The 27,116-nt window shown below is 35.2% G+C and overlaps 1 protein-coding gene across 1 annotated transcript in view; it reads right to left on the bottom strand.

Moving 5' to 3' along the window:
- Positions 1 to 27,116, bottom strand: part of FGD6 (FYVE, RhoGEF and PH domain containing 6) — a 55,741-nt gene that overhangs the window by 17,066 nt on the left and 11,559 nt on the right. The window contains exons 2-9 of the mRNA XM_034403217.3: positions 21,447 to 23,826; positions 15,820 to 15,976; positions 13,949 to 14,016; positions 13,825 to 13,855; positions 8,871 to 9,022; positions 7,877 to 8,033; positions 5,277 to 5,364; positions 1,304 to 1,354 (exon numbers count right to left, since the gene is read on the bottom strand). Coding sequence (XP_034259108.2) covers positions 1,304 to 1,354; positions 5,277 to 5,364; positions 7,877 to 8,033; positions 8,871 to 9,022; positions 13,825 to 13,855; positions 13,949 to 14,016; positions 15,820 to 15,976; positions 21,447 to 23,826 — 3,084 coding nt within the window. The remainder of the gene's footprint in view (positions 1 to 1,303; positions 1,355 to 5,276; positions 5,365 to 7,876; positions 8,034 to 8,870; positions 9,023 to 13,824; positions 13,856 to 13,948; positions 14,017 to 15,819; positions 15,977 to 21,446; positions 23,827 to 27,116) is intronic.

Raw genomic sequence — 27,116 nt, 5'->3', positions numbered from 1 at the left:
ATCTGGGAGGATACCAAGCTGGACAGACCCCATATTGAGCATAGCATTTCTCTGCTATTTATTATGGGAGCCCAGCCATTTTCAAACATGAAAATCTAGAAGGTCAAACTCCTTGAAAAATAGTAGAGAGAACCTGTTCTTAAGTGAAGTCTAAGGCATTTCCTCAGAATCCTTTTTGAACTGTGCACAACCCAAAAAGTTATCTCTTCTCCCCTCAATGTCATATCACAATCAATGATGGCATCATGTTAAAGGAGAAGTGAGAACTCTCACTTCAGTTGCCCAAAGGGGTACATAAAACTTCTCAACTGCTTGACTACAATTAAACCACCCAGAATGGTAACCTTTATGTAGCTTTAGGACTCATTTAAGATTGATTTCTAGGCAATTAGCAGAACACCTTTTTCAACTAAGAGCAAAGCTTGTTTGTTTTTGGAAACTCTGCAGTGAGCTATACTGATAAACCCATTCCTGATCTCAGAAGATTTTACATTCCTTGATTCTGCAAAGATTTTTATTTCTTTTTTTTTTTGAATTTTTTTTATTAAACACATATTAAAACACTGGACACAATGTAACCGTCCTGTCATTATCTTTGCCATACATACTAAAATAAACAATAAGTATCATATATACCTTGCTACTTATATACAATTGGTCTATTCAGTATTTACATAAAGACATCATTTTTCTATCTATATTACTTATACATTTGTCTTATCCTCTTTCATTCTATTGTAATTACATACATAACTTTAGTTCTCCATTCTATAAGTTCTAGTCCATATTTTTCATCCTTCCTTTCCATTACAACCATTGATAAAATTTGTTCCATATCTTATAATAATCTGACTCACCTTTATTTTTCAATTCCAATGTTAATTTGTCCATTTCCACACATGTCGAAATTTTTTTGATCACTTCATCTTCTACGGGAATTTACTTATTTTTCCAATTTTGGACAAAAATCATTCTTGCTGCTGTTATAATATGTATTATTAAGTAAATTACCCCTTTACTATATTTCCTATTTATAATTCCCAATAGGAATAGTTCTGGTTTATATTCTATTTCTTCTCCAATTACTTCTGTCAGCCATGAATGAATTTTCCACCAATACTCCTTTGCTTTTTTACATGACCACCACATATGGTAGCACATGCCTGATTTGTGATTGAATTTCCAACATTTTGGTGATAAACATTTTTGTCAATCTCGCTGGTGGAAGATGCCACCTGTAGAACATTTTGTATAAATTTCAAAGATTTTTATTTCAATAACTAATAGCCAACAAAATAATTACCCTGAGTATCTTTGAAGTCAGCTGAATCTTCTAAAAGGTTCTTTAGATAATCTGCAAGGGGAACAGAATGATGTTATTATCAAAAACAGCTATGGGATCAATAAAAATTAGTGACCTGAAATATGAAGTGAAAGTTTTGTACAAGCTAAACCAGACAATATTAAGGATTTTTAAGTATTGAAGGGTTCTGACAAATTGAGATACAAAATACTGGCATGTTGTATACAACGAACATTTCTCTCTTTGCTATGAGGGAATCAGCAGCTTTTAGTATCAAGGGAGAAAGAAATTATTGAAAATTCTAACAGCGCACTTTTACCACCGTGTTGAGTGACACTTTTCCATTAATAAATTGGACTGTGGTCTTACTAACAGTTTTGCTCTCGGCCACTAGGTGGCTGAGCTGACTACAAAATAATTCCAGCAAATCAGATTCTTGCTAAAACAAAATCAAAACAATTGAGAATTGAGCTAAAGGCTTAAAATGGCAATGTCTTATCTAAATGGTAAGACTCCCAAGGAGACTCTGATAAAGAAGTGGAACTGATACATTTTTTATTTAATAGATTTACGCCCAAACTTCCTTTCCCCTTTTCTGCCTTAATATCTACGCAGATCTCTCACACAAAACTATTTATTATTTCCCTGAGATTTCCTTAAAATTCACAGTAAAATATAATCCATCTTCTGAATCCACCGTAACATAATTCTTTTTTCCACATAAAGATTTTTTTTTACTTTCAAGTTTAATATGACAAAGATGTTAGGAGGAAAAGCCACCTTTTTATTTCTACAGAAACACAGCATTTTTGGAATATTTATTTCAAGTATTTGAACTTCTAATTAATGCAAAAGTTAAGGAATACACAACAGTGCTATTCTGGCAAAAAAGTAGTATCAAAAAGAGGATGTTGTAAGTAATAATAGTCCACAGAAAGAAGAGGAAGAGCAGAAGGATATGAGTAAACGGAAGGAAGGGAAATAAATGATCCTTTTGAGTCAGAAAAGACCCGGAGGAACATTTTGCTCCTCTATTAAAGTAGTTCTACTGGAACTTTTCTATCAGAAATTAATCTGAGCCAGAACTGTTCTAGAACCAGCTGTCCTTTTCTATAGAACAAGGAGCCCTGAAATATATAAAATTGTACAATTGCTTCCGAAGTATATACTAGGTGAAACTTGTAACATAACATAACCTTTTTGTCAGAGATTAGAATGGAAATTTGCTAATTTAATGCATAATTAGCCGACATGCTATAAACCTAAAACCATCTTAATTGTTATAGTTGCAATAATACAACCCAAAGTTGTATCACATCTTGACTGATTTAAAATTCTACCATTTCTACCACTACATTAGAAAGTAGCACATGCAAACGAGAACAAGTCATTATGTTTTTCTTCAGCTGGAGGACACATAAAGGAAGAGGGGTTAATATAAGCTGATGCAGTCGAACAATTATACAATATGTAAATGGTACATTGTGAAGCTATGTTTTCGGTTTGACTTTCTCTAGTGTTTATATACAAACAATTTGCTATGAAGGTGCAGAAGATGGTGTTTGATGAAGTGAAAAACCACCTAATGATATATTTTTATTATTAAATAGGAGCACTGGAGAGACAAATAAGGACCCTTTCCCACAGTACGCAGAGTGACCCTTCTACCTGGGTCCTTTTTTAAAACAGATCCACCCCCCTTTTATTATGTTAGTAAGAATCTTGTTAAAATATGTTATTTCAATACAATGACATAGTATACTTAAATGCTTAACGTTTATACAGGTAGTCCTTGACTTACAACCAAATTGGGTCTGGAATTTTTATCCTAAGTTGTTGTCATTAAATGAAATGCCCATGTAATCATTTTGCTAACAACTGCAATCCCAGCTCTCCTAGTTAAGAAACCATGCAAGAAACTGTTAAGCAGACAGAGTAAAAGGGCTGTCTTCCAAAGAAGGGCAGATAGTTCCCCTCCATGTGGGAAGGGAACTCCTGCATTGGACCAGAGAAAGGAAGATCCCAAAGATCAAGCCTCATTTCCCTGGCCTACCCCAAATCTTCCCCTTCCTTGCACTTGCAAAATAGGGCTGCTGTGCTGGGACAGAGAAAGAAAGTTCAGATCCAAGCTTCTTTTCTCTGATTCCCCTCTCCTCTGTGTGCAGAAGGGAATAACTGTGCTGGAATGGAGAAAGGGAACTGGGATCTTCAGGGTTCAAGCTCCCTTTCTCCGGCCTACTTTAGAAGTTCACTACTACTTCTTTAACTACCTGCAATTAATTCTCAAAAATATAACAAAAAGGAAAACACAGAGGTTCTATATTATAGGAACAGAGCTATATTAGTCTATGATGGCACAAAACCTGGTAGCAACTTTTCCAAATATCATGGTCATTTCTTTAAAAAACCCAGACGTATCAATTTCACGATCCAAATCAAATGGATTGTTTTGTCTTAATCAGAGGCTATTCTACTATACTACAGTTCTTTTTTAAGTACCAAGGCTCATTTTCTCTTGTAAATAGTTTCAGCTACAGGAACTATATATCTTTCTAATTTCTTTCATTGAATTAGTAACTGCAAAGTTCAGGAATGTAACAATGGTTCTGGGATTACTGAGCTACTGAATGTAGGCCACAATAATTCATCCAGTTGAATCTATTAAGTCTCACTGACTTCACTCTCAAGGGAGCTAAAGTAACTGGAAGCGTTTCATGGTTCTTTTTTAAAGTCCCAGGCAAACAAAGGCTTTCCTTTTTATCTAGGAACTAGTCATAGGGATTATGCATTGTCCACAATAAGATACGTTACTCGTATCAATGAATGGAAGCAAAAACATATGTATATCTGCACATGTAGCTTGTATATTTTCAGAGATTTATAGAAACAGCAATATTTCCTTAGAACAAGTATCTTTCATATTTAGTAATTCAGGTACACAAATCCAAAGAAGTGGAGAAATCACTTATTTATTCATATGTAAATGATTAAGTAGAGACTAATTAACAGAATTATCATTTCGACTGCACAGTCAACTAAATAATAAGATGGAAGAACTTTTGTCAATCAAAAAAGACAACTTGCTAAGTTACTTTCTTTCATATTTCACCTAGCCGTTTCAAACTTTTCCAAAAACCACAGTATGAACAAGACCAGAACCAACATTAACTCATTAACTCAGCAAAAATACCATTCTCTGCACCTTTGGCAACAAAGGCAACATTTCTATAATCTGTAAAAATAAAACATAAGTTTCATTTCATTAAATACATTTTTTTTGCCTCTCATTGATCACAAAAGAGTGTTTCAACTCATTTCCATAATTCATTATGATGCAGTCAAAATATTGAAAACAAAATACCCCACCACCACCACCAAATTTTTGTTTTCCATTCCAGTGGAATACAAAAATAATATCCAGTTTACTGTTGAAGTTCTGCTTCATTTTCTTATTGAAAGCATCAGCTCGGAACTTTTGGTTTAAATAATTTTAAAACAGTTATTAATTCTAAACACAGCTATTAGCCAGTGAAAGATTTACTGCATGTATAAAAATGGTTAGCCATTATGTAGCAGTGGACGTCAAAGTAATCTACTAGGTGGACAGGAGAATCTTGAGCATCTTCAAAACTTCATCAATGGGACATGAATGGTTCAGCCACTATAATTTGGTTCTGAAGGAATTGAAATAGCAGTAAGTATTTTACAGAATAAAAACACATCAAAAATGGCTTATGCAAAAGAATGACCATACACTGGAAATTTCCACTTTTGTTACATAATTTTCTATTATTGGTTACCCAATTGTTACACATGCAAAATTTACTCATTAAAATACAGAACAAAGTGATATTTTAAAACATTTAATTTAGGGTGGAAATCAAATGGCCTATATAAAATACTGCTATCCCTTTATTATACAGATACACATACATCCACAGAAATATGTTTAGCTTGTAAAGTTTAGCCTTACCTGTTAAAAGAAGCCTGTATTGAGGGATCCTCTGAACTGGTTTCAGCAAATAGTGTTTTAGTGCCAAGTTAGCACAGCGGGGACTCATCTGAAAAATAAAATTCTAGAATTTCCACACAAACTTCATTTAAAGCAACCTACTTTAACACTTGTAGAATGAGTTGATTTGAGTCAGATGAAGCAGTTATCATTCTTGTGATTATATGTTAATTTTTATACCACCAGTGGACTAATATGGGCTGGCTACATTTTAAAAATGACTTCTAATTTACATATGGGGGGTTAAGAATTTTTTTTTAGGGGGTGTTAGTTTAATGATTGGTTATGCAATTTAGTTTATTGTTAAAGGTCAATAGAAATACCTTGTGTTCTGCTCTGGGAAGTCGGGGAGGGGGAGGGGGGTTGGGAGGGGGGGTTGTGGGGAAATTGTGTTTGTTTTAAAACTTTTTCAATAAAAAAAAAATGACCTCTAACAATAAATAGCATATCACCTTGCTACGATTGTAAAAGCTTCACTGTTTTGTTTTTGCCCATTCCTGAATGAGCCGAATATAATTCATCCATACTAGGCAGATACCCAACTGTAAAACATTGAAGAAAATGGATACTTTTCATCTTAGTGAAGCTGAGGCATTATGCCTTCATATTGATTCATGCTCAAATATACAAAGATAGATTCATAGATTTACGTTCAAATACACAATGAAACTAAACATGGAGGTGTGGTGCTTTAAATGTGCATTTTGGCAAAAGATTTCATCTGAAGTGAAAAATGATTTTACCAAAAGTCTTGGCTAATGCTAACATGGAATAGCAAAGTGATGGGGTTTTCTGATCATATTATATGAACCAAAGCTATCATGGACCTTATAAGCATTTTTAGGTCAATATTTTGACAGTTATATAAAAATATTGATATATTAATATTATTATTATTTATTAAATTTGTATACCGCCCTTCTCCTTTCGGACTCACGGCGGAGAACAGCCAAAATAAAAACATTTGTACACAAAAGTTAAAATAATTATTTAAAACTAATTAAATAGAATTTGGCCCATAATTTAAAACATATCAATTAAAATCAATATCAAATGTTAAAACCAACATGGAGTCAGGCCAGCCCGGCTAGCTGAAAAAAGTAAGTTTTTAGGGCCCGACGAAAAGTCCGGAGGTCTGAGATCACTCGAATCTCTGGAGGTAGATCGTTCCAGAGGGTAGGTGCCACCACAGAGAAGGCTCTCCCCCTGGGGGTCGCCAGCCGACATTGTCTGGCTGACGGCACCCTGAGGAGGCCCTCTCTATGGGAGCGAACTGGCTGGCGAGAGGGAATTGGTGGCAGAAGGCGGTCCCGTAAGTATCCTGGCCCTAAGCCATGGAGCGCTTTAAAGGTGGTCACCAACACCTTGAAGCACACCCGGAAGTCCACTGGAAGCCAATGCAGCTCGCGCAGGAGAGGTGTCACGTGGGAGCGCCCCGTCGCTCCCATAATCCCCCGCGTGGCCGCATTTTGCACCAGTTGGAGCCTCTGGGTGCACCCCAAAGGGAGCCCCATGTAGAGAGCATTACAATAGTCCAGGCGAGAAGTGACGAGTGCTTGAGTGACCGTGTGTAAGGAGTCCCGATCTAGAAAGGGGCGCAACTGGCGTATCAGGCAAACCTGATAGAAAGCCCCCCTGGCCACGGCCGTCGTATGCTCTTCCAAAGACAGCTGTGCATCCAGGAGGACACCCAAGTTGCGGGCCCTTTCCGTGGGGGCTAATGATTCACCCCCAATAACCAGTGATGGCACCAGCTGGCTATACCGAGACGCCGGCAGCCACAGCCACTCGGTCTTGGAAGGGTTGAGTCGAAGCCTGTTCCTCCCCATCCAGACCCGCACGGCCTCCAGACACTGGGACATCACTTCCAAGGCATCGTTGGGATGGTCTGGGGTGGAGATGTACAGCTGAGTGTCATCAGCGTACTGGTGGAATCTCACCCCGTACGGATAATCTCACCCAGCGGCTTCACATAAATGTTGAACAGAAGGGGTGAGAGGACCGACCCTTGTGGCACCCCACAAACAAGGCGCCTCGGGGTCGACCGCTGCCCCCGTCAACACAGATTGCGACCGGTCGGAGAGATAGGAGGAGAACCACTGCAAAACAGTGCCCCCCACCCCTAATCCCTCCAACCGGTGCAACATGATACCATGGTCGATGGTATCAAAAGCTGCTGAGAGATCTAACAGGACCAGGATAGAGGAATAACCCCTACCCCGAGCCCTCCAGAGATCATCCACCAACGCGACCAATGCCATTTCTGTGCTGTACCCAGGCCTGAAACCGGACTGGAGCAGGTCCAAATAGACAGCTTCATCCAGGTACTGGGGAAGCTGCCACGCCACCACACTCTCAACAACCTAATATCAATATAAAAATATTGATCCCTTAACATATGTGCAATCTAACCCTCACAAAATCCTCATTCATATGTACACTATATCTGAAAAAAAAAGATATATGCATTTTATATCCTGAACTTACAGTACATAAAACTTTCTTAAACCCAGAGTCTGCAGATGAGGTGAAAACCAATATATTTGAAAAGATTAAATTACCTCAAATTCTCGAACAACAGCCGCAAATCCAGGGTTCTTTTTACAATGTTCATCAAGGAGGGCTACATTCCTATCAAATTCTTTTATGTAAGTTGAATACATCTTTAAGTAAGGCCCCTTTTTCACAAATATATCAGCAATTCTCTGATGGTCAATCCTAGAATGCAACACAGTAAACAATTAGAATTTGCAGCTGAAGAATGCAGTACAGGTAGTCCTCGATTTATGACCATAATTGAGACCAGAATTTCCATTGCTTAAACAAGACAGCTGTCAAGTGAGTCACATCCAGTTTTATAACCTTTTTGCCATGATTAAGTGAATCACTGCCGTTGTTAAGTGAATCACATAGTCATTAAATAAATCTGACTTCCCCAATTTTCTGACTTTGCCTGTCAGAAATTGGCTGGGAAGGTCGCAAATGGCGATCAAATGATTCCAGGATGCTGCGGCCATTGTAAACACATGTCAGTTGCCAAGTGCCCACATTTTGCTCAAGTGACTGTGGAGATGCTCTGATGGTTGTAAGTGTGAGTACTGGTATTGGAGAGTAATTTTTTCAATGCAGTTGTAACTTTGCATGGTCATTAAACGAATGGTTGTAAATTGAGGACTATCTCTGGGAGTATGGGGCTATGTGTATTTTCTCTTTCTACCCCTTTCTGTCCTTATATATTCTTCATCCAGAGATCAAGGAATCTCAAAAGAAGCCACACTCAGATCTAGGTTATTCATAGTTATGTTTCTTTGAAAATTTAGTCGTCGCTGTAATAGGCTCAGAACCAAAGGGGCTTTACTTTCAACATATATTCCAAGTAGCTTCCTAAATTCAAAGGGCTCCCAGTAGCTTGTGAAGTAAATTTAGGCTTTGGACAATTACCTTATTTTCCACCCTAAATTTTATTGGAAGTTTTGATACTCATCAAGATATTCTATTAATCTCCATGAGAAGCAAAAGGTACAGAAAGAATGAGAGAGAGAAAGAAAATGTTACCAATGAGAAAGGCGTTCTTCTAGTTCTCTCAGGAGATCCCGATTAAGTTCATATAGCTGAGGTAGATAGTACAAGATCTGATTTAGAACCTTATCTTCAATTACTGGCTTTCCAAACTGCCTAGAAGCATGTGCCACTGAATCCCGAAAATCCTATTACAGGGCAAGTGAGAAACATATAAACATACTTTGAGAAACTAGCCTCCAAACAACAATGCAGGTTACATTTCTTTCAATGTACTTTCTTTCTTTCTTTCAATCAATCAATCAGTGTACAGACATTGATTATCCATTTACCCAACTTTCTAGGACCAGATAAGCAATCCAAGGTAAAATAGACTTTGGAAAGGAAGACAAGCTCAAACAAGCCTGAACAAAATATAGATTCAATCTTTTGGAAAGTTTGCTTTGAAAAGACATGACTAAACATCTAAACAATTTCTCTGACTTATTTAACTCCTATCTTAATTTATATTGAAAATATATAAAATAATCTTACACCACTTTAACTCTCGTTGTTTCCTGCAAAGAAAGCAGGAAATTGCAGTTTGGCAGGAAGGATTATTTATCAAAAATTCTTCTATAGAATGCTTTTTCCAAAAAGTTGTTAGTAAGAGGTTTTATTATACACTATGGATATGTCCTTGGATTGTTTGATTAATTTATAAAATTAAAACACGACTTTATATGTCTGATGTGATAAAGAATATACTGTATGAATGATAGCATTGATTGTTGTGTCCTACTGGTGAATTACTTCTTCCAAGAGTTTCCCCGGAAAGTGTAATTAAAGTAGGTTGTATCAATCAAGCTGAAATTTTGAGATACCTTAGTCTGTCCAGGATTGTATGTTTCAGAAGATTTATAGAACAAGTAGTAGCTGTAACATACATAACTCTCAATGTTCCATATTAGGGTTGCACAAGGACCATTCAGTTTAAGAACTAGACTACTGGTTTTTTAAAAAATGATTAATCCTGTATTGTGACAGTAGCCAGTAATTTATGATCCTAGAGCATGTATCAGAAAAACTAATCTCCACTTCCACTCTAGAACACTAAAACAGGACCACAAAGAGTTATGTCACTCATGCCCTAATCATCTCTTGATTGGATTACTGTAACATGCTCTACATGGGGCTACCTTTAAAAAGTATTTGGAAGCTACAATTGGTACAGAACACAGACGTGTGGACAGTTCTGGAGGCCCCTTGGATGTCACATGAATAAAATTACTACTGTTGCTATTTTATGGAGAAAAAAATATTTTTACATATAAGATCACTTGGAGTTGAAAATGACTTGATGGTACATAATCAGTCAATCAATTCTATTATTGTTTTTATGCAGATCTCCTAGCAAAATAGCTACATTACCATAGAGAGTAGATGTGAAAGAAGTTATGTTTTATAAAATGTTTAGTTCTGCTATGTTTAAATTGCATGGTATGCTCTCCTGCAAAAAGTATATCTGACTAAATTACACACTAATCAATATTCATTATTAAAATATATATCGCTTCTACAATATTCAATCACAATTAGTAAAATATATCACCTACAAACCAGCTGATTCTTGTGCAAATCTAAATGCACACTAAATAGAGAATTATCTACCCCCACATCTGCCAACTTGAAATGGAATTTCAGTGCTTGTGCTTTTGCTTGCTTCCTCATTATGGCTTCCATATCCCCAAAACAATTCCAACATCCGTATGGAGACATCAGAAAAATCTAATTAGAATAGATTTGTTCCATGTGTTCATAACTGCATGCTTTTCAATGCAAATAAGGCACAGCAATTATATACACAGATGCACAGCTGTTTGAAACATTGGCTTATGCACAATTTTAAAAACAGTGCATCAGAGGAATGAATATTAGTAGGCTTTCCACTTTTTTTTAGTTTACTGTAACCTCCTTTTAACATTGCATGACCTAAAACTGGAATGGGAAGGGATGGGGATGCCTCTTGATATTAAAGCCTAAAGTACATTAAATTCCAAGGTAAAACAGATGGCTTTGTCCATATGGAAATGAAGAGTTTTCATGCAATGGGGGCCAACTGGCAACATTTAACTAATTTCTTGCATCCTTGGGGGTTCATAATTTTCACATGCAAAGAAATAAGCCAAGTAACTGCTATTGCTTAATAGAACCCATATGGAACTCAATAGCATAAGCAACATTTAACTTTCTTAATATTAATAGAAATGCTTAAAATTGCTAGAGGAAAAATGCTGGGAATGTATGCACTTTCCATTTATTATGTCCCATTCTTGAAAACACTTATGCTTCAATCTTGAGCACACCTATTCATGAACATGGATCAATGAAAAACAACACTGAGATGTAGCTTTTTTTGGCTCAAATAACACAATAATTACTTCTCCTCTCAACTTAGTCCTCCGAAGAAAATAACTGATGTATATTTCCACTAATGCTCCAGCTAAGCAAAAGGAGGGGGGGGAAACACCCTGAATGCCCAAAATTAAATCTGAGCATCTGTTAATTCACTGTTACAAATATTAATGGATATATAATCTTGTTCTATACAAGATTAGAAGAAAAATAGCTTTTCAGAAAGACAGATAAAAAGCAATCATAAATTCTACTCAGTATATGCAATATGCAATCATACAAACAAAATGACACAGAAAAAAATGCGAGCTTATTTTACTATATTGTTACGCTGAGCAGAACTATAATATTGAATTATAATGCCCCTCAACTTTTAATATACAGCTGTAACTGTAAATACATAATAACTCATTTATTACATAGTGCAATATGCAGCCCGTTGGTGTTAAATAAATTATCCTTTTTTGATGGTCATTTTTTGTTAACATTAGAATATTTATTGCTACCCTCAAATAAATTTATTTATATATTGAAGCTGTGTTTCTACTATTCATCAGCATACACACATTCTGCTGTATGTTGTAGACTGAGTTTGAAACAGTTTCAAAAGTGACTTGTAATGCTCTGATAAGCCCTCCTAAATTTAGTCCATATAGCACTCAGTAAACTCTATTTCTGTAACAACTGAAACAACACTGAAAAATAATGACAATATTAAAATAGAAGATGCTTGTATAAGAGCACTTTTCGTGAAAGGAAATTTTAAATGTTCTTCTTTGAAAGTACAAAGCATTCATGTTCACTGCCTAATCACACTAATTTCTAATATGCAGATTATCACTTCAACGTTATATGCAGATATGATTGTACTAAAGCATTCATGCCCATTGCCTAGGTTTGTAGTATGTTGTATGGCATCCAGAATTTGGGCAGCTTTCTAAATTTGGTACATAAACTAATATCTGAATTTATCTGACATATTTATCATATGTTCCTCACCCATGCACTTGCCATGCTACCTAGATAATAGCCATTAGGGCAGGCCTGTCAAACTGGAGCCCGCAGGCCAGATACATCAGGCGCAGGCCATGCCCACTTGGCTCCGCAAAGGCAAAAAATGTCACGATATGTCATGATCTGGCCCATGATGCAATCAAATTTGACACCCGTGCAATAGGCGAATTAACAAGCGCAAAGTAGTTCCCAAAGGAATCCTTTTTTAACAAGTGCCTATTTGCCTAGTGTCTAAACTAGGCAACTTAAACTAGTGTCTAAATTTTCATTTGTTCTTGCTGCTTGTGAAATCAAACATTTTGCCAGGGCTTCCAATGCAGCTAAAATTATATATCTAGAAATGAATAGTAAACAATTTATAGGATGACACAATAAGAAAGATAAATAATTAAAAAAATAAAAGTGCTATCTGAAAATTAGAAAGACCTTTTTAAAAAAAAAAAATGTGTAGAGCTATCAATTTGGAATACAAACTTTTAATAGCCTATTCTGTAAAGCTATAAATTCCTTTTCCATCAGTTTTAATAGTGATCATATAATGAAGCCTAATTTTCTGCACAGACAAGAAGTTAGATTGAGCTCTTTAAATATGGATCCAACTTCACACTTTTAGCCTTACTCCTAAAAATATAAACGAATAAGAAGTAGAATCTTTGCTTTAAATTTTGTGGAGATATTTTGGAATTCATAGGCTACAAAATTAAGAAATTCTGAACTGTCAAGGAGCCTTGGCCTTTGAACTTTGATTGCCAAAGGATAGAAAAATCTCAACAGTCAACTTTAAATGTAGATGCCTAGTAAGTCAAGCTCACATACTTTTGGTAATGCTCGAATATGCTGGGGGGGGGGCAGTTACTTAAAAGCTTAGTTAAAATAATACTACCAAATTATTCAAGTCTTATTGTATATTTCTCCATTTATGTGTTTTTAACACATGTAAATAAAGGCTAAACATTCTAAAAGTGAAACAAACAGCAATATATCATTTTACTATTTTCCACTGTCGAATAACAATGTACAACATTTGCTCCTAAAGCACCTTATAAGAGATTGTATTCTGGTCTCATTTAATTGCATAAATTATCATAAACTATGTTCCACATTTTATAAGCTTATGGATCACAACTATGATTAGATTAAATGCATATAGTAACATTATACAATATAGGTATGTTATATTTCCCTTATATATGAAGGTTCACCTATGTACACACAAATGAAGAATGTTGAGATGTCAAAAACAAATCTCTGGTTCTACAACATTTTGACCTTTCGGGGAATGTATATGAACTCCTTTCTGTCTATCATGTGCTTATTTTCAGGTTTGTTAGTTCTGAATCTAAAAACTTAAGAACATACCCATCTACGATTCAAAACTTTTGCAGAATTTGGATCAAACATCATGATTACATCCCTTCTGTTTTAACTTATTAGCAGAGTTCCATGAGATTTAATTTTTTTACAAAGAGGAACATTATAACAATCGTAGTTTAAGACAATTTTTAAAAGAATTTCAGGGATGATTAAGCTAAGATGTTTATAAACTAAACATATGTTTATAAAAGTAAAATTAAATACTTACAATGTGCAGGAGCTTTAGAACATCTACAAACCTATTGCCAAGAGAAGAACAAAAGCATTTCAGTGGAAAGGGAGAGGAAAGGTAAGGGAAAGTAGATTTAATTAAGTACCACACAGATACTTACACTTTCTCTGAGCTCATGATTTCCTTAGCAATATGATAAACCTTTGTTTTCTTCCCAGATGCCCTAAACTAAAAATAAAAGCAAATATTAAAAAATCAACATAGGAAGGGTAAAAAAGCAATATTACTGGATTATGTGTATTTTAGACATTAATTTTTTTACACATAAAATTTATCCTATAATTTTATTGCATGCAGCTCTATTGTCTATATTCAATTGTTCCTTATGCAGATGAATATTCAGTTATTATAATGATTGATAATATATTATAATCAGAATATTATGACAGATGGTTCCCTCTCTCCCTCCCTCCCCCTCCCCATTTTCTCTCTCTCTCTCTCTCTCTCTCTCTCTCTCTTTATATATATATATATATATATATATATATATATATATATATATATATATATATTTCTTTTCTTTTCTTTTCGTAGGCTTTTATGTGTATCTCTTTAGCCAGGTTTCTAGGCTTTAAAGAGAAATACAAATACAAATACATATACATATACATATACATATACATATACATATACATATACATACACACACACACACACACACACACACATATATATTTGTTTTTCTTTCTTTTTCGTAGGTTTTATGTGTATTTCTCTTTAGCCAGGTTCTACCTACGTAAACCAAGATATTATGCAGCCCTGGAAAAAGAAAGAAAAACAAATATTGTACCTTTACAGGGAGGATACATGAGTTGAGGGTGTGGCTAACTGATGAGGCCTTATAAGGCTGAAATAGATCTATCTTAGTCTCCCAATGGGCAGCAAAGGATCTGCTGGCTGCCAGAAGGAAGAAAAAAAGCCCAGAAACTAGTGAATTGTGATTTCACTGAACTAGGGATGCATATGATAAAGAAATAAAGGGAGATTTTATCAGCAGATATAAATTTGGTATAAAATGGTTTGTTGTGAATGCAACTGCTTGAGGGCTCCTGGATTGGAGCTGAAAGGCGAAAGGGAAGCAGTACACTCCCTCCCAGGTGCTTCGATACACACACACACACACACACACACACACACACTGAACAAAAAAGTTAAAAGTGCAGTAAGAAAATACAGGTAGTCCTCAACTCATAACTATTTATTTAGTGACTGTTCAATATTACAGTGGGGGTGAAAAAGTTCTCACACTTATATCTATTGCAACATCCCCATGGTCACATGATAAAAATTCGGATGCTTGGCAACTGGCATGTATTATGCAATATCCTGGGGTCATATGATCATATTTTGTGATCTTTGACAAGCGAAGTTCATGGGGAGGCCAGATTCACTTAACAACTGTGTTACTAACTTAACAACTGCAGTAATTCACTTAACTGTGGCAAGAAAGGTCATAAAATGGGGCAAAACTCACTTAACAACTGTCTTGCTTAGCAATGGAAATTTTGGGCTCAATTGTGGTCATAAGTCAAGGACTACCTGTAGAAGAAATAGAAGATATAAAGAGATAAAGAAAGAGATAAAGAAAAAGTCATAAAGAAGTTGCTTCTGATGTTCTTTACAGCAGTTAGAAATATATTTTAATATATTTCTATATATTAAAATATATTTAATATATTTTAATATATTTAAAATTACTTCATGACTTCTTTCTACTATCTAGCCTGTCTCATCATCAAAACCATAAATAACAAGTTCATTTTTTTATAAAAAACTTGGGGTTTCCCAAGTCATAAAAACTTGAGAAAAGGGGTTTCCAGTCATCAGTAAATATAAATATTGTCGTTTCTCTAATAAAAGAAGTTATAGCGTATTTTTTTTTCCTATTGCTTTCATTTTTTCCAACTGTTAACAATATTCTCTAAAGACTCATGACAAAATAGATTATGTAAGCAAATGTTATAGTCTTACTTGCTTGTTTTCTTGTGCATCAGACTCCCCTTTACTGGAGTCTGAATTCGTATCATCTTCATCCTCATCAGAGCTATTCACATCTCTTGGCATTATTTCATCATCTGAATGTATATCTTCTAACATTAATTCTGATCCATCACGTTCTGCTGATGACCTACAACATTGTGTAACATAAGCAGAGTTCCATCTAATTGTTGGCTGAAACACAGAATGCTATTCACTGTAGAAATCTGTTAACTATCAATACAACTATAAATTGTATAATAGAATCCTCAAAGAAAGAAATAACAGTTTCATAAAGGAACACAATTTTTTTTCAATCACAATTGTTAACGTGATCATCCAAGTTTCTTTACAAATTACCTTGTTTGGTGGATGTCTTAAAAATTTTTGTTTTTTTTTTACTGGTAAAAATGTCAACATTTCTCATTATATCATTCATTTTTTCTATCCCACAATGAGAGATGTGCTTTTTTATTATTTTCTGATGACTTCAAAATCATTTTACCCACTCACTTTCAAACAAAAACATATTGATATTCAAAGGTTTCTGAAGGCACAGTTAAAATATACCATGTTATCCAAATGTTAACGTTATCTGCTCTATTATATAAATATTAGTCAGCTGAGAACTTAAAATATACTTTCTTAATAAATAAAAATACCTCAAAATATCTGCTCTATTATATAAATATTAGTCAGCTGAGAACTTAAAATATACTTTCTTAATAAATAAAAATACCTCAAAATATCATTGTTCATTAGCTTATTTACCTTAATCAGATTATTTTATATACTGATCTTCTGTAATACTATCAAATAGTGAAAAGTTTTAAATGTTGCCTGATAAGAACCTTACCAAATATTTTAGAGAATTGTGATATCCCAAAGTCTGAGAGCCCCTGCCACAAAAGGTAAAGATATTGGACACATATAGCTATATTGGAAAGCAAAACAGAAGGTGCAAATGTGAAACACCCAGAAAGGCCAGATTCTATGGTTACTCAATTTCTCATGAACTGATTTCAAGAGAAACCCATCAAAAAAGAATAATTCTGAATATCAATGTATTTCAATCTGTAAGCTAAAAATATAGCATACTAGGCTAATTAAAACAATCTCCCACACTGTCATGTTAAAGATTACCACAAAGTAAGGGTTTTGGAGGTTTTTTTTGAAAGAGAAACTTCTGCATAAGCAGTCATGTGAAATAAATCACCACTGAGTCATTATACTGTTCTTTGATGAAAAATAGCTTGTCACAGCCTGTAAGACAACACGTCTTCTCATATACCTAGAGGAAGCATTCTGGTTTGCTGAATGTAATTACTTGATTTTACTTTTAAAGCAAATTAACTCAATTAAATAAAGGAATACTGCACTAAATTTTTGCCATGTTAACTTTAGAAGAGAGTTTCATTCCAGTGACTGTAGAGACAGATGCTCTCTGTCTTCAGCGGCTTCTAATAATAATGTATAGCTTTTCCACAGATATCCCAATAATCTTTTTGATCCCATCTATCCAATTTATCCGTTGCATTCCCTTTCTTCTATTTCTTCAACCTGGCTCACATAATTTATTATCCAGCCAGGTGCTCCAAATACGCAAGTTTTGTCTTGCATATTTGGTTGTTTGTTCTTGCAGTGCACGATACAATTGATTCTATTTCGAAATCAATAATTCAAAGCAGATGTTAAAGTATGTAGACCTAGCTTGAGTCGGAAGAAGGGAGCTATGAACCAATAAGGGAGGAGAAAGAATTAGTCAGTCCTGGGAAAAAGGAAAAAGCCTGTGAGAGAAACTCATAATAGCCCTGCCTTGATTTTGTTGCTCATAAAATGTGGTAGAGTGAAACTGGTATCTTTGAAGACTTTGTTATGGTACCTTACAACAAAGAAGAGATTCCTGAAATTCTTGCTGTTCTATGTGTCCTTGCCTTCTTCAAATCCTCTTCAAGGACTGATAATACAGGTACTGTAGTCCTTGACTTAGAACAATTAATTTAGTGACCGTTCAAAGTTACAATGGCGTTGAAAAAAGTTCAATGTGACCATTTTTCACACTTACGATTGTTGCAGCATCCCCATGGTCAAGTGATCAAAATTCAGATGTTTGGCAACTGACTCACATTTCTGACACTTGTAGTGTCCTGGGTTGCATATGATCACCTTTTGCGAATTTCTAACAAGTAAACTCAATGGGAAAGCCAGATTCACTTAACAACCGTGTTACTAATTTAATAACTGCAGTGATTCATTTAACAAGAAAGGTTGTAAAATGGGGCAATATTCACTTAACAACTGCCTAGCTTAGCAATGGCAATTTTGGGCTCAATTGTGATCGTAAATCGAGGACTACCTGTAATCTAATTTCTCTCACTTTTTCTTAGTACACAGTTTTTACCACTGGAAGATAATGTTTTTCACTATTATGACCCTTCTCATCATGGTATGTCACCATCTTCCAAGATGTTATATGTTTTCGTTATTAATTTACTTCTTAAAATTAATTTTCTCTTTGGTTCCCCATTTTTATCTGTTCCAGAACAGAAGAAAATAATATAACTATCATTCTCTTCTCTCCTGTCAACTGTAGTTAATTTCAGGTATTTAAATTCACACATTTTTCAGGCAATACATTGTTTTGAAACATGGATTAAATCTATTTTTTACAGATTTCGTTTTTCAATATTTAAGGGCACATAGTTACAAAATCATAGGTACTTTGGAGACTGATCATGACAAATAATGAAAAAGAACATGGTAAGTTCATTAAAACAAATAGTTTTTCCTTCTTCCTTTCAAATCCCTTTTTTGCATCAAATCTATTTAATTATAAATTCTGAAAACAAAAACTACTGAAATATATGTTTATTTCAGATAAAACTGACCTTGATCATTTTTTACTGAACTGGATATGTTCAAGGCAATATTTTATAAATATCAGATTAGTGTTATCATACAATTTATGTTTTCTAGAATTAATTTTTGATTTCTCTGTAAAAAAGCAGTAGCATTTCTATTGGCCAAAAGCAAACATTCTCTACAAACAATACCTTCTTTGGATCAGTTAAAAGTTTAAAATTTATTCATTCAGCTACAAATTCTATGCCATAAAGGGAGAAGGAGACTTTTGCACATTCTCTTTAACAGAATATTTGATTTTAGCACTTTTTCTTAACTATGGCTTTAAAGTAGTAACAGCTTTATTCTAGCTGTATCTCACAAATAAACAGATTTCTGATTATATTTTGCCAATAGTTTATACTAAAAAACATTTACTGGTACTTTGAGAGCTGACCTCAAATTTACAGTCAAGCAATTTCTGATTCTCAAACATCAGTTCTCATAGGCTATATACATTTCCAGTTGACAAACAGTTCTTGAGATGTCAAAAAAGTTACGTTTTTTAAAAAACAATAGTTTTAACATGGTACCATATAATGCAATTATATGCAATTACATATAGTGCAATTTACTATACCTATTTCATTAGGCATCATATTTACAGCAGAAAATTAAAGAAAGGAAAAAAGGACAAAAGATTAAAAAGATGGAATAAGTAAAAAAAAAAAAAGATGGAATAAGTAAATCCCATCCTACACAATAAAATTACAAGTGCGCTCCATTTGTAAAACATGAATCAAATGTACACTTCCAGAAATCAAACATTAAAACACTTTTATATCAATTCAGATACATATTTTGTAGTTTGTAAAATAAATAGCAACTTTAGGGATGAAAAACATAAATTACATTATCTTGGCTTTCTTAAACAGTAATCTTACCAAGTTTAAATCATTAGCTCTTTATGTCCAAAAAAAGGAACTGTAATTTAACGTCAATTTACAAACATAAAAAACAAGCTACAGTTTGGACAGTTTCATATTTTTGCATTCTGTCATATCCTAATTTTAGTGCAATTTCTTAACATTTGTTCAAGTATTATATGACATCATTTCTCAATTCAAATGCTGAAATGCCTTTATTTTGTACTAGTTTGCTTCCTTATTGGTCTACTGAGACAACCAGTGCAAAAAATGCAGAAAATAGAAAATCCAAAGTTTCACCATAATAAAGTAAAAAATATTTTTTGTAATGCACATAATACCAAATGAAAGTTCTGCATATTTATATTTACATAGATGATTCAGGAGCAAATATTACAAAATTTCCAGGTTTTCGTATTGTTCAAAACATTATCTTTTTTTTTTTTTTTGGCACAATATCAAAACTTCAGGAATGTATACTACTTTAAGACAAGGCTTCTGTCTTTTCTGCCATTATTTGGGTTTATGCTATAGATACTATGCTATTCTTGCCAGGAGAAGCCCATCACTGCCATTCATTCATGTTAATTAAAAATATGCTGTCAATTTATGCTTTTCCTGGGAACCTATTCATCAGTACTAATGAGTTCACATTATGAAGGAAAAATATTTCTTTGTTCAAATATAGATAAGAATAACCCTGATTGCTGCCATAAGGATCTTTAGAGAATAATAAAATTGTCTAGTTTTACATTGCTATATTCATTTGGTCAATGTTGAACTTGTCTATATTGCAGTATTATTAGATGACCTGGCAAACCTGTTTCAAAATTATATACTGTATGACAGACTACATGTCAGAGACTGCAACATCTAAATCTTTCTCCAGAGGAAAAACACACCCTACATTCCCTGCACATATAGAGAATAATTCAAATAGCCAGTTTTCTCCATGACAAGCTTATGTATAAGATTGTGATAAGGAAACATTGGATTCATAAAACTCTATTCTTGCAGCCTGAAGTTACAAAACCTAAAAGCAATTCTGTGTTATAGCAAGCTATTTCTAACAATTATAGGTTTTCATGTTGTGGATTTTTAATGTTGTAAGCTGTTATAACCTGTGATTGGAGGAGGGCATATAAATTTATTAAATCAATCAGTCAGTCAATCAATTATAAGTATATCTATCATCTTCAAAATCCAGTGAAATCATCAATGAGATTTGTATGCAAGTTTGCAATAATTTCATCAAATTTAGTTCAGGTTTGTAGCTGTTCATATGGATGTCCAATCATTGTATTTCCACATTCAGCTGCTTAAGGACATTTGCTCGCAGATTAGGATAAAAGTTAACTATTGTTCAAAAAGTCAAATTGCTTATGCCATAAACTGCCTTCAGAAAAAATCAAGCCAGTGATCCATCAAAAATGGCGAAAGAAAAGTGTGTATTTAAACAAAATATAAAAATGGGAAATAGCCTGCTCTAAAACAGCAACCAATAAAAGTTATCTTGCTAACCATGTGATTATGGTTAGCATGGTTAGCTAACCATGTGATTAATAACAAAAGTGATTATGACATATATAGAGACCAAATGCACTATGCTTCTGGATAAGTTAAAAACTATTTGGAGCATAGAGATGTCAGCAATAATAAAATGTTTCACACATCATGCTAATTGTAGTTTTGAAAAGTAGGCTTTCATGCATAATGCTATGCCATAAACAGTTTACAAACCCCAATAGGTGAATGTACAGAGCCTATTAAAAGTAAAAACAACCCTACAGATTGATGCAATGGGAAAACCACACCTATACATACACCTATAGTGTTTCCATTTTAGCACCTTACCTGCCAAATTCTAAACAGCTCCCTGTAGGTTCATACAGCTCTTCCACCTCATACATATTAGTATCCTGGTTTTCAACAATGCTAGAATTTTGCCTGTCAAAACGTATGTTTTCATCAGTAGCTGCAAAAGGCAAATTCTCATATTCTGGGATTTCTTCATAATGGCTTACATTTTCATATTCATGTGTATTGTCTTGAGTAACAGAAGTCAAGTGTCCTTGTAATGAGAAAGTCTGTTCATCTAAAGACTTTGATCTTTGATTGATTTTAATTTCATTCTGAGCTCTGGTTTTTTGTTTTCCCTTTTGTGAGAAAAAACTGCCTATTTCTGCTGAATGTGCCTTTGCCGGTTTAGCTTTCCTTCCATTTGCCATAGCAATCGCATTTCCATTTTTGCCAGGCCCCTCTCCACTAGGAATATCCCCATTGGCATTATCTGTAGACTGTGTGCCCTTTGCCAGGAATTTTTGGAAGTCACTTTTCAACATCCAAACAGACCACTTCATATTTAAGAATTTTTTTAGTGAGCTTTTCTTTTGAGGTTCTTTTGGAGGCTTGTGTATTCTGTCCATATCTACAGAAGACAAGGACTTGGCTCGAGGTTTAGTTACAGTACTGAAGTTTTCTACCTTTTTTGCATTTTTTGTGTTTTTTAAGGTTTCTGGGTTTCTTGAAAATGGAAGAATAGGATGAGGTAATTTCCAAATTGGTTTTTCCGAAGATGATGTTGGAGTATCACACAATAAGACTGTATTTTGTTCTCTGGCTGAGAAATGCCTTATCCGAGGCCTCTCCAAAGGAGCCTCTAAAGTTTTATTTTCACTAGAAAAGTAAGCACTTGTGTCTAATAGTTCCTCTGATGCAGATTTTTTCAAAAGCCCAGCTACAGCAATGCCATGTCTTTGAGGTTTCTTTGGAATGATTCGAGATGAACTTTCACCTTTTAAGTAAACATCTTTAGCTTCCTTCTTTTGTGCAGAGTCATCAAGAGTCACCAAGGCAGGTAAAGTTTGATTGCATGATAATTTTATTTGTTTAGGCAAACTCATGGATAGGTTACTACACCTTACAAAGCCAGTCTCTTCAGCATCAGTTGCCAACATACTGTTATCTTCCATTATGTTAATGGAAGGTTTTATTGAATTAAGGTCTGAAGAATGCCCAATATTTTCTAAAAAGGGACAGTGTTTATGTGCAATTTCAGATAACTGGCTTTGTGGAATCAGTTCTTTGGCATCAGTAGATTCTGATGTTGAATGTACTTTTCTTACAGAATATGAAGCAACTTCAGATTTATCTACTGCACTTTGATGTTCTTGATTTTTATAGGAAACACTTTGAACTAGAACATTAATTTTTGTTGTATTCTTAATGGCAAACTCATGAATCCCAGAACTATCACATTCATCCTCTCCTGAAGCATCTATGCCATCTTGACGAACTAGACAGGGAGTGTGTAGCTTTCTTGGTTTTGGAACTGGAAAAGGTTTAGTTGATACTACCGAGTTGGTTCCACATGAAAGTTTGTCACTGTCTTTTGTGCAAGATATCACAGATGTATTATTCACATCCATTTTTTCCATATGTGCTGGGTTACTCAAAGAGAAACAATTATTGTTGTTTTCAGTCAAAAGTGGAACTTCTAACATTTCAGATTCAACAGCAGTTAACTTTGCATCATTACTTGAACTCTCCTTAAATTCTTCTACATTGGATATAGGTGGAGAAAATTCTATTTTAACATTTTTGTTAGAATTAACTGCATTAACTGTTTGATATTTACTTAAATGTTTTTGTCTCAAATGGCCATTATTAGGGTAAACATTTTGTATCATAACATCTTCAAGTTTTTCCTCTAGATCATTAGCCTTTAAGACAACCTTATAGTTATTTAAATTGTTTTCATTATTGCTTTCAAATATTGTCCCACGCTTTAGAGATGATGATGGCTGTTCATCTATATTAATGTTCTCTAGGTTTTCTAACTGTTCAAAAATGGTTGCATTTTTGTGGGTATCCTCCCGATTTCCACATTTATGAATGCATTCAAAATTGCAAGAACAGAGAGATATAATATAAGCCGCATTATCTGTTGGAATCCCATTTTTATAATTCAGATGAACCAAGTACTCAGAAGAGTCTTTTTTGTGATCTTCTAAAGTCTTTAAATTTCTCCTTATGGAAGTGGGGGCAGTTTTAAGTTCAGGAACAGTCGAACATTTAAGCACCTTTGGTTTTGGTGCTATCACTGGCTTTGTTTTTCTTGAGGATTGCAAAACATCCACCACCACAACTTCTGGTTTTGGTGCTACAGGAGGTGGCACTATTTTGTGTCCTATCACCAGTCTTGGTTTTGGGGCCACTGGTGGCTTCTTAGTTTCTAGGAGGAAAAAAGAGAAATATTAGGTTGGTCAGAATAATATTGTGCAAGTTATAAAATTCAAGCCTTTGTAGTTTATGGAAATAGATCTCCCTAATGAAAAGCTTCAACAACTGATGAGAAGGAAGATTAGTGCTAATGAGTCATCATTTAATTGTGTTTATTTATTTAATAAATTGATATGCCACCTATTTCACTATCCCGAGTAACTGTAAATGTTTGTCTGCCAAGAATGGCTGTTCTGGACAACAGCAGAGCGGGAGCCATATGGATCTACCTCATTCCAGAGAGTAGGCACTGGACATTTCATTGTCCTGATAGATGACATTATTTAATTAAAAGAACTCAGAGTGCACCAACCTTTCAAAATCAAAGTGGATGGATAGAAGCTATCTCAAGTAACTTGGTCCCACATGCCATGTAGGGTTTTATAGATAACAATCAGCAGCTGCAATTGTACACGGAAGCAAACTAGCAACCAATGCAATTCATGAATCAGGACTATAATACCCATATCAAGGCATGTCCATTACTACTCATTGTTGTGGCTCCGTCCTCCGAGCCTATCTTATCGGAGGGAGAAGGCTCCGAACATGAAGGAGAGGAGTCGGCCAGGCCTCCCTCTCCAGGCCCCTCCTCTCTGGCACTGCCTCAGGTGCCGGCCGAGGAAGAGGAGATTAGCCAGGAGCCAGGTGTCTCCGATGATAGCGATGGAAGCGATCTGTCGTTCCTGGATCCACGCCAACAAAGGCGTGATAAACGGTTGCAGCAGTTGAGGAGGCGTGCCAGGGATTAGGCTGAGTCACTGGACCACACCCCAGAGACTATATAAGAGAGTGTGGTGGCCATTTAAGACTCTCTGACGGACAAAAACTAACTCTGGCTAGTCACTTTGAACAACGCTTAAATCTGCCGAAGGTTTCTTGTTTTGAACTGGACTATTTGCGAACTGTGTGTATTTCTGTTTATCTGGTGAAGGGATATTAAGTAAAAAGAACTTGGCAGTCGTGCTCGTATTACTGCCAAGTTTTTGATAACAAACTGTGCTTGCCAAGTGCTTCCTTTAACCCTCGGCTGGCTGTGTGTGTGTGTGTGTGTGTGTGGAGACGGGGACAGAACACTCATGCCATTGCATTTTGGACCATTGACGTTTTTAGGTTGTCTTCAAGGGCGCCTCCTATAAAGTGTGTTACAATAGTCAAGCTGGGTAGTGACTACAGCATGGGTACTCTAAAGGGCCCACAATAAAAAAAAAAAGTTGGAACTTCAGATGAAGTTGTCCAAAGGCGTTCCTGACCACAGCTGTCACCTGTTCTTCAAGTAGGAGTTGCCTGTCCAGGAAGACCCTTAGATTGTGCACCAACTTTGAAGGGGAAGTACTACCTCATCCAATACCAAAGATGGAATACTGGTATACCCAGATCTGGATAATCCAATCATCCACAACCACTCGGCCTTGGTAGGATTGAGTCAGAGATGGTTCCTCCCTATTCAAACCTGCACAGCTTCCAGGCCCTGGGATAGAATTTTGCCACCCTCACTTAGCCAGTCCAGATCTGAAAGATATAATTGGGTATCATCAGCATACTGATGACACCAAAGCCAAACTGGTAGATGGCCTCCCCTAGTGATTTCATATAGAAGTTGTTGTGGGAGGGGGAAGAGGGCATGACTTTATGGCACTCCACCCAGGAGGGTGCTGGGGAGCAATCCTTTGCTCTTCCCCCTCCAATCAAGCACTGACTGGAATTGACTCAGCATTATACCTTGACTATATTTATTTCTTCCACTAAAACACTTACATAAACATTCCTATCAAGACAACAAAATCATGATTCCTAGCCCACAAACATTTGAAATTGTCTGCCTCACCTTGACCTGGAAAAAAAAGTACCAATTGAACAACTGAATTAAGGCAAATCTGTAGTTTCTGACTTTAACCTTTTTGCCCTGAAAAGTAAGGAGCATGCACCAACAAGTAAAATAGTTCTGACGCCCTGAGGAATGAGAGAAGATAAAAAAACAAAACAGGAATGTAATAACTTCAAAGAGAATTGTCTGGGGTTTGTTTTCTTTATGTGGGAAACAGGAAGTAAGATGAATCTATTTTAGAATAATATTATATACTTTAGAAATCTGTAAATAAAGTTTCAGTCTTGCTCTTCATTTTTTTGTAAATTCTCATCCATCATAGATGATCTGGCTATTTGCAAGCCTACTCTAAGAGACCCTATGCAAATTCTAAATCAATATAATAAATTGAGAACTGAAAACAGCCTGTTTTCCATACAACTTTGCCAATAATTCTTGGCCACTTACACACTAGACAATTTAAGGTAAATCCCCCTCCCCAATCCTTTAAAGGAATCCTGTTCCCCAACACTGATAGGTCACCTTTTCTTCTTATATTGAGAATCTCTATGAAGATTTGTTATCAACCTAAAATCCCTTCACATACAATGATTGTGGAATCAGAGGACAGCATAACTAATGGTGTATTAGAGCTATTAGGAATGAGCTCATTTAAAACACAATGGCCATCCTACACTATATCCCAAATTTGATATTAAGAAAAATGCTGGACACCATTCTGAATATTTATATATTTTTGCAAAGAACATGTAAGCCTCCTCACCCAAAAGTATTGCCAATTTTCTTTTTTCACTAAAAAGGGTACAAAATAAGTTGGAATAAGTCTAAAAAACACATTTTTCTCTTCAAAACAGAATCTCCTTCCCTATTCACAGCAGACACTTGTCCTGAACAACTAGAGACAAACATAATTTAAAAAAATAAAGCGAGATTCTCTCCACACTGAGATGAAGGCCTTCTCCACTACCACATGCACTGATCACCAGCTGGCTTCCAGGTGCAGTTCAAATGTTAAGTACAGTTAATATATAAAAGTTCTTTATAGCATAAGGCCTGGTTATCTGAAGGATGTGTCTGCCTCAAATACTTTCTGCCATCTTGTATCAGGCTGAATGGGCATGCTCCAGGCTCCAGCAATTAAACAATGCCTAGCGGGACTCAGGAATCACTCCTTTTCGGTCACAATACTACCATCTGGAACTGTATCCTCATAGAGAGCTATATGGTTCCCACTGTGACAAGTTCTTGAAAATCTTGCTGGTTCTGCAGAGCCTGGGTTATGGAGAGTGTCAAGGCCCTTCTGGATTTTACCTGTTAATAGCCACTTTATTTTGAGACATAGTGTTATTTTGCTTTTTTTTTTTTTTTTTTACTATTGTAATGTTATGCATCACACAATCTTATGGAGTTTGGTGGCC

This window comes from Pantherophis guttatus, chromosome 7, assembly GCF_059756535.1.
Source record: "Pantherophis guttatus breed Tessera chromosome 7, ASM5975653v1, whole genome shotgun sequence".
Lineage (NCBI taxonomy): Eukaryota > Metazoa > Chordata > Lepidosauria > Squamata > Colubridae > Pantherophis > Pantherophis guttatus.
The sequence above is the reverse complement of the archived record's forward strand: the minus strand, read 5'-3'. Positions and strand labels throughout refer to the sequence as shown.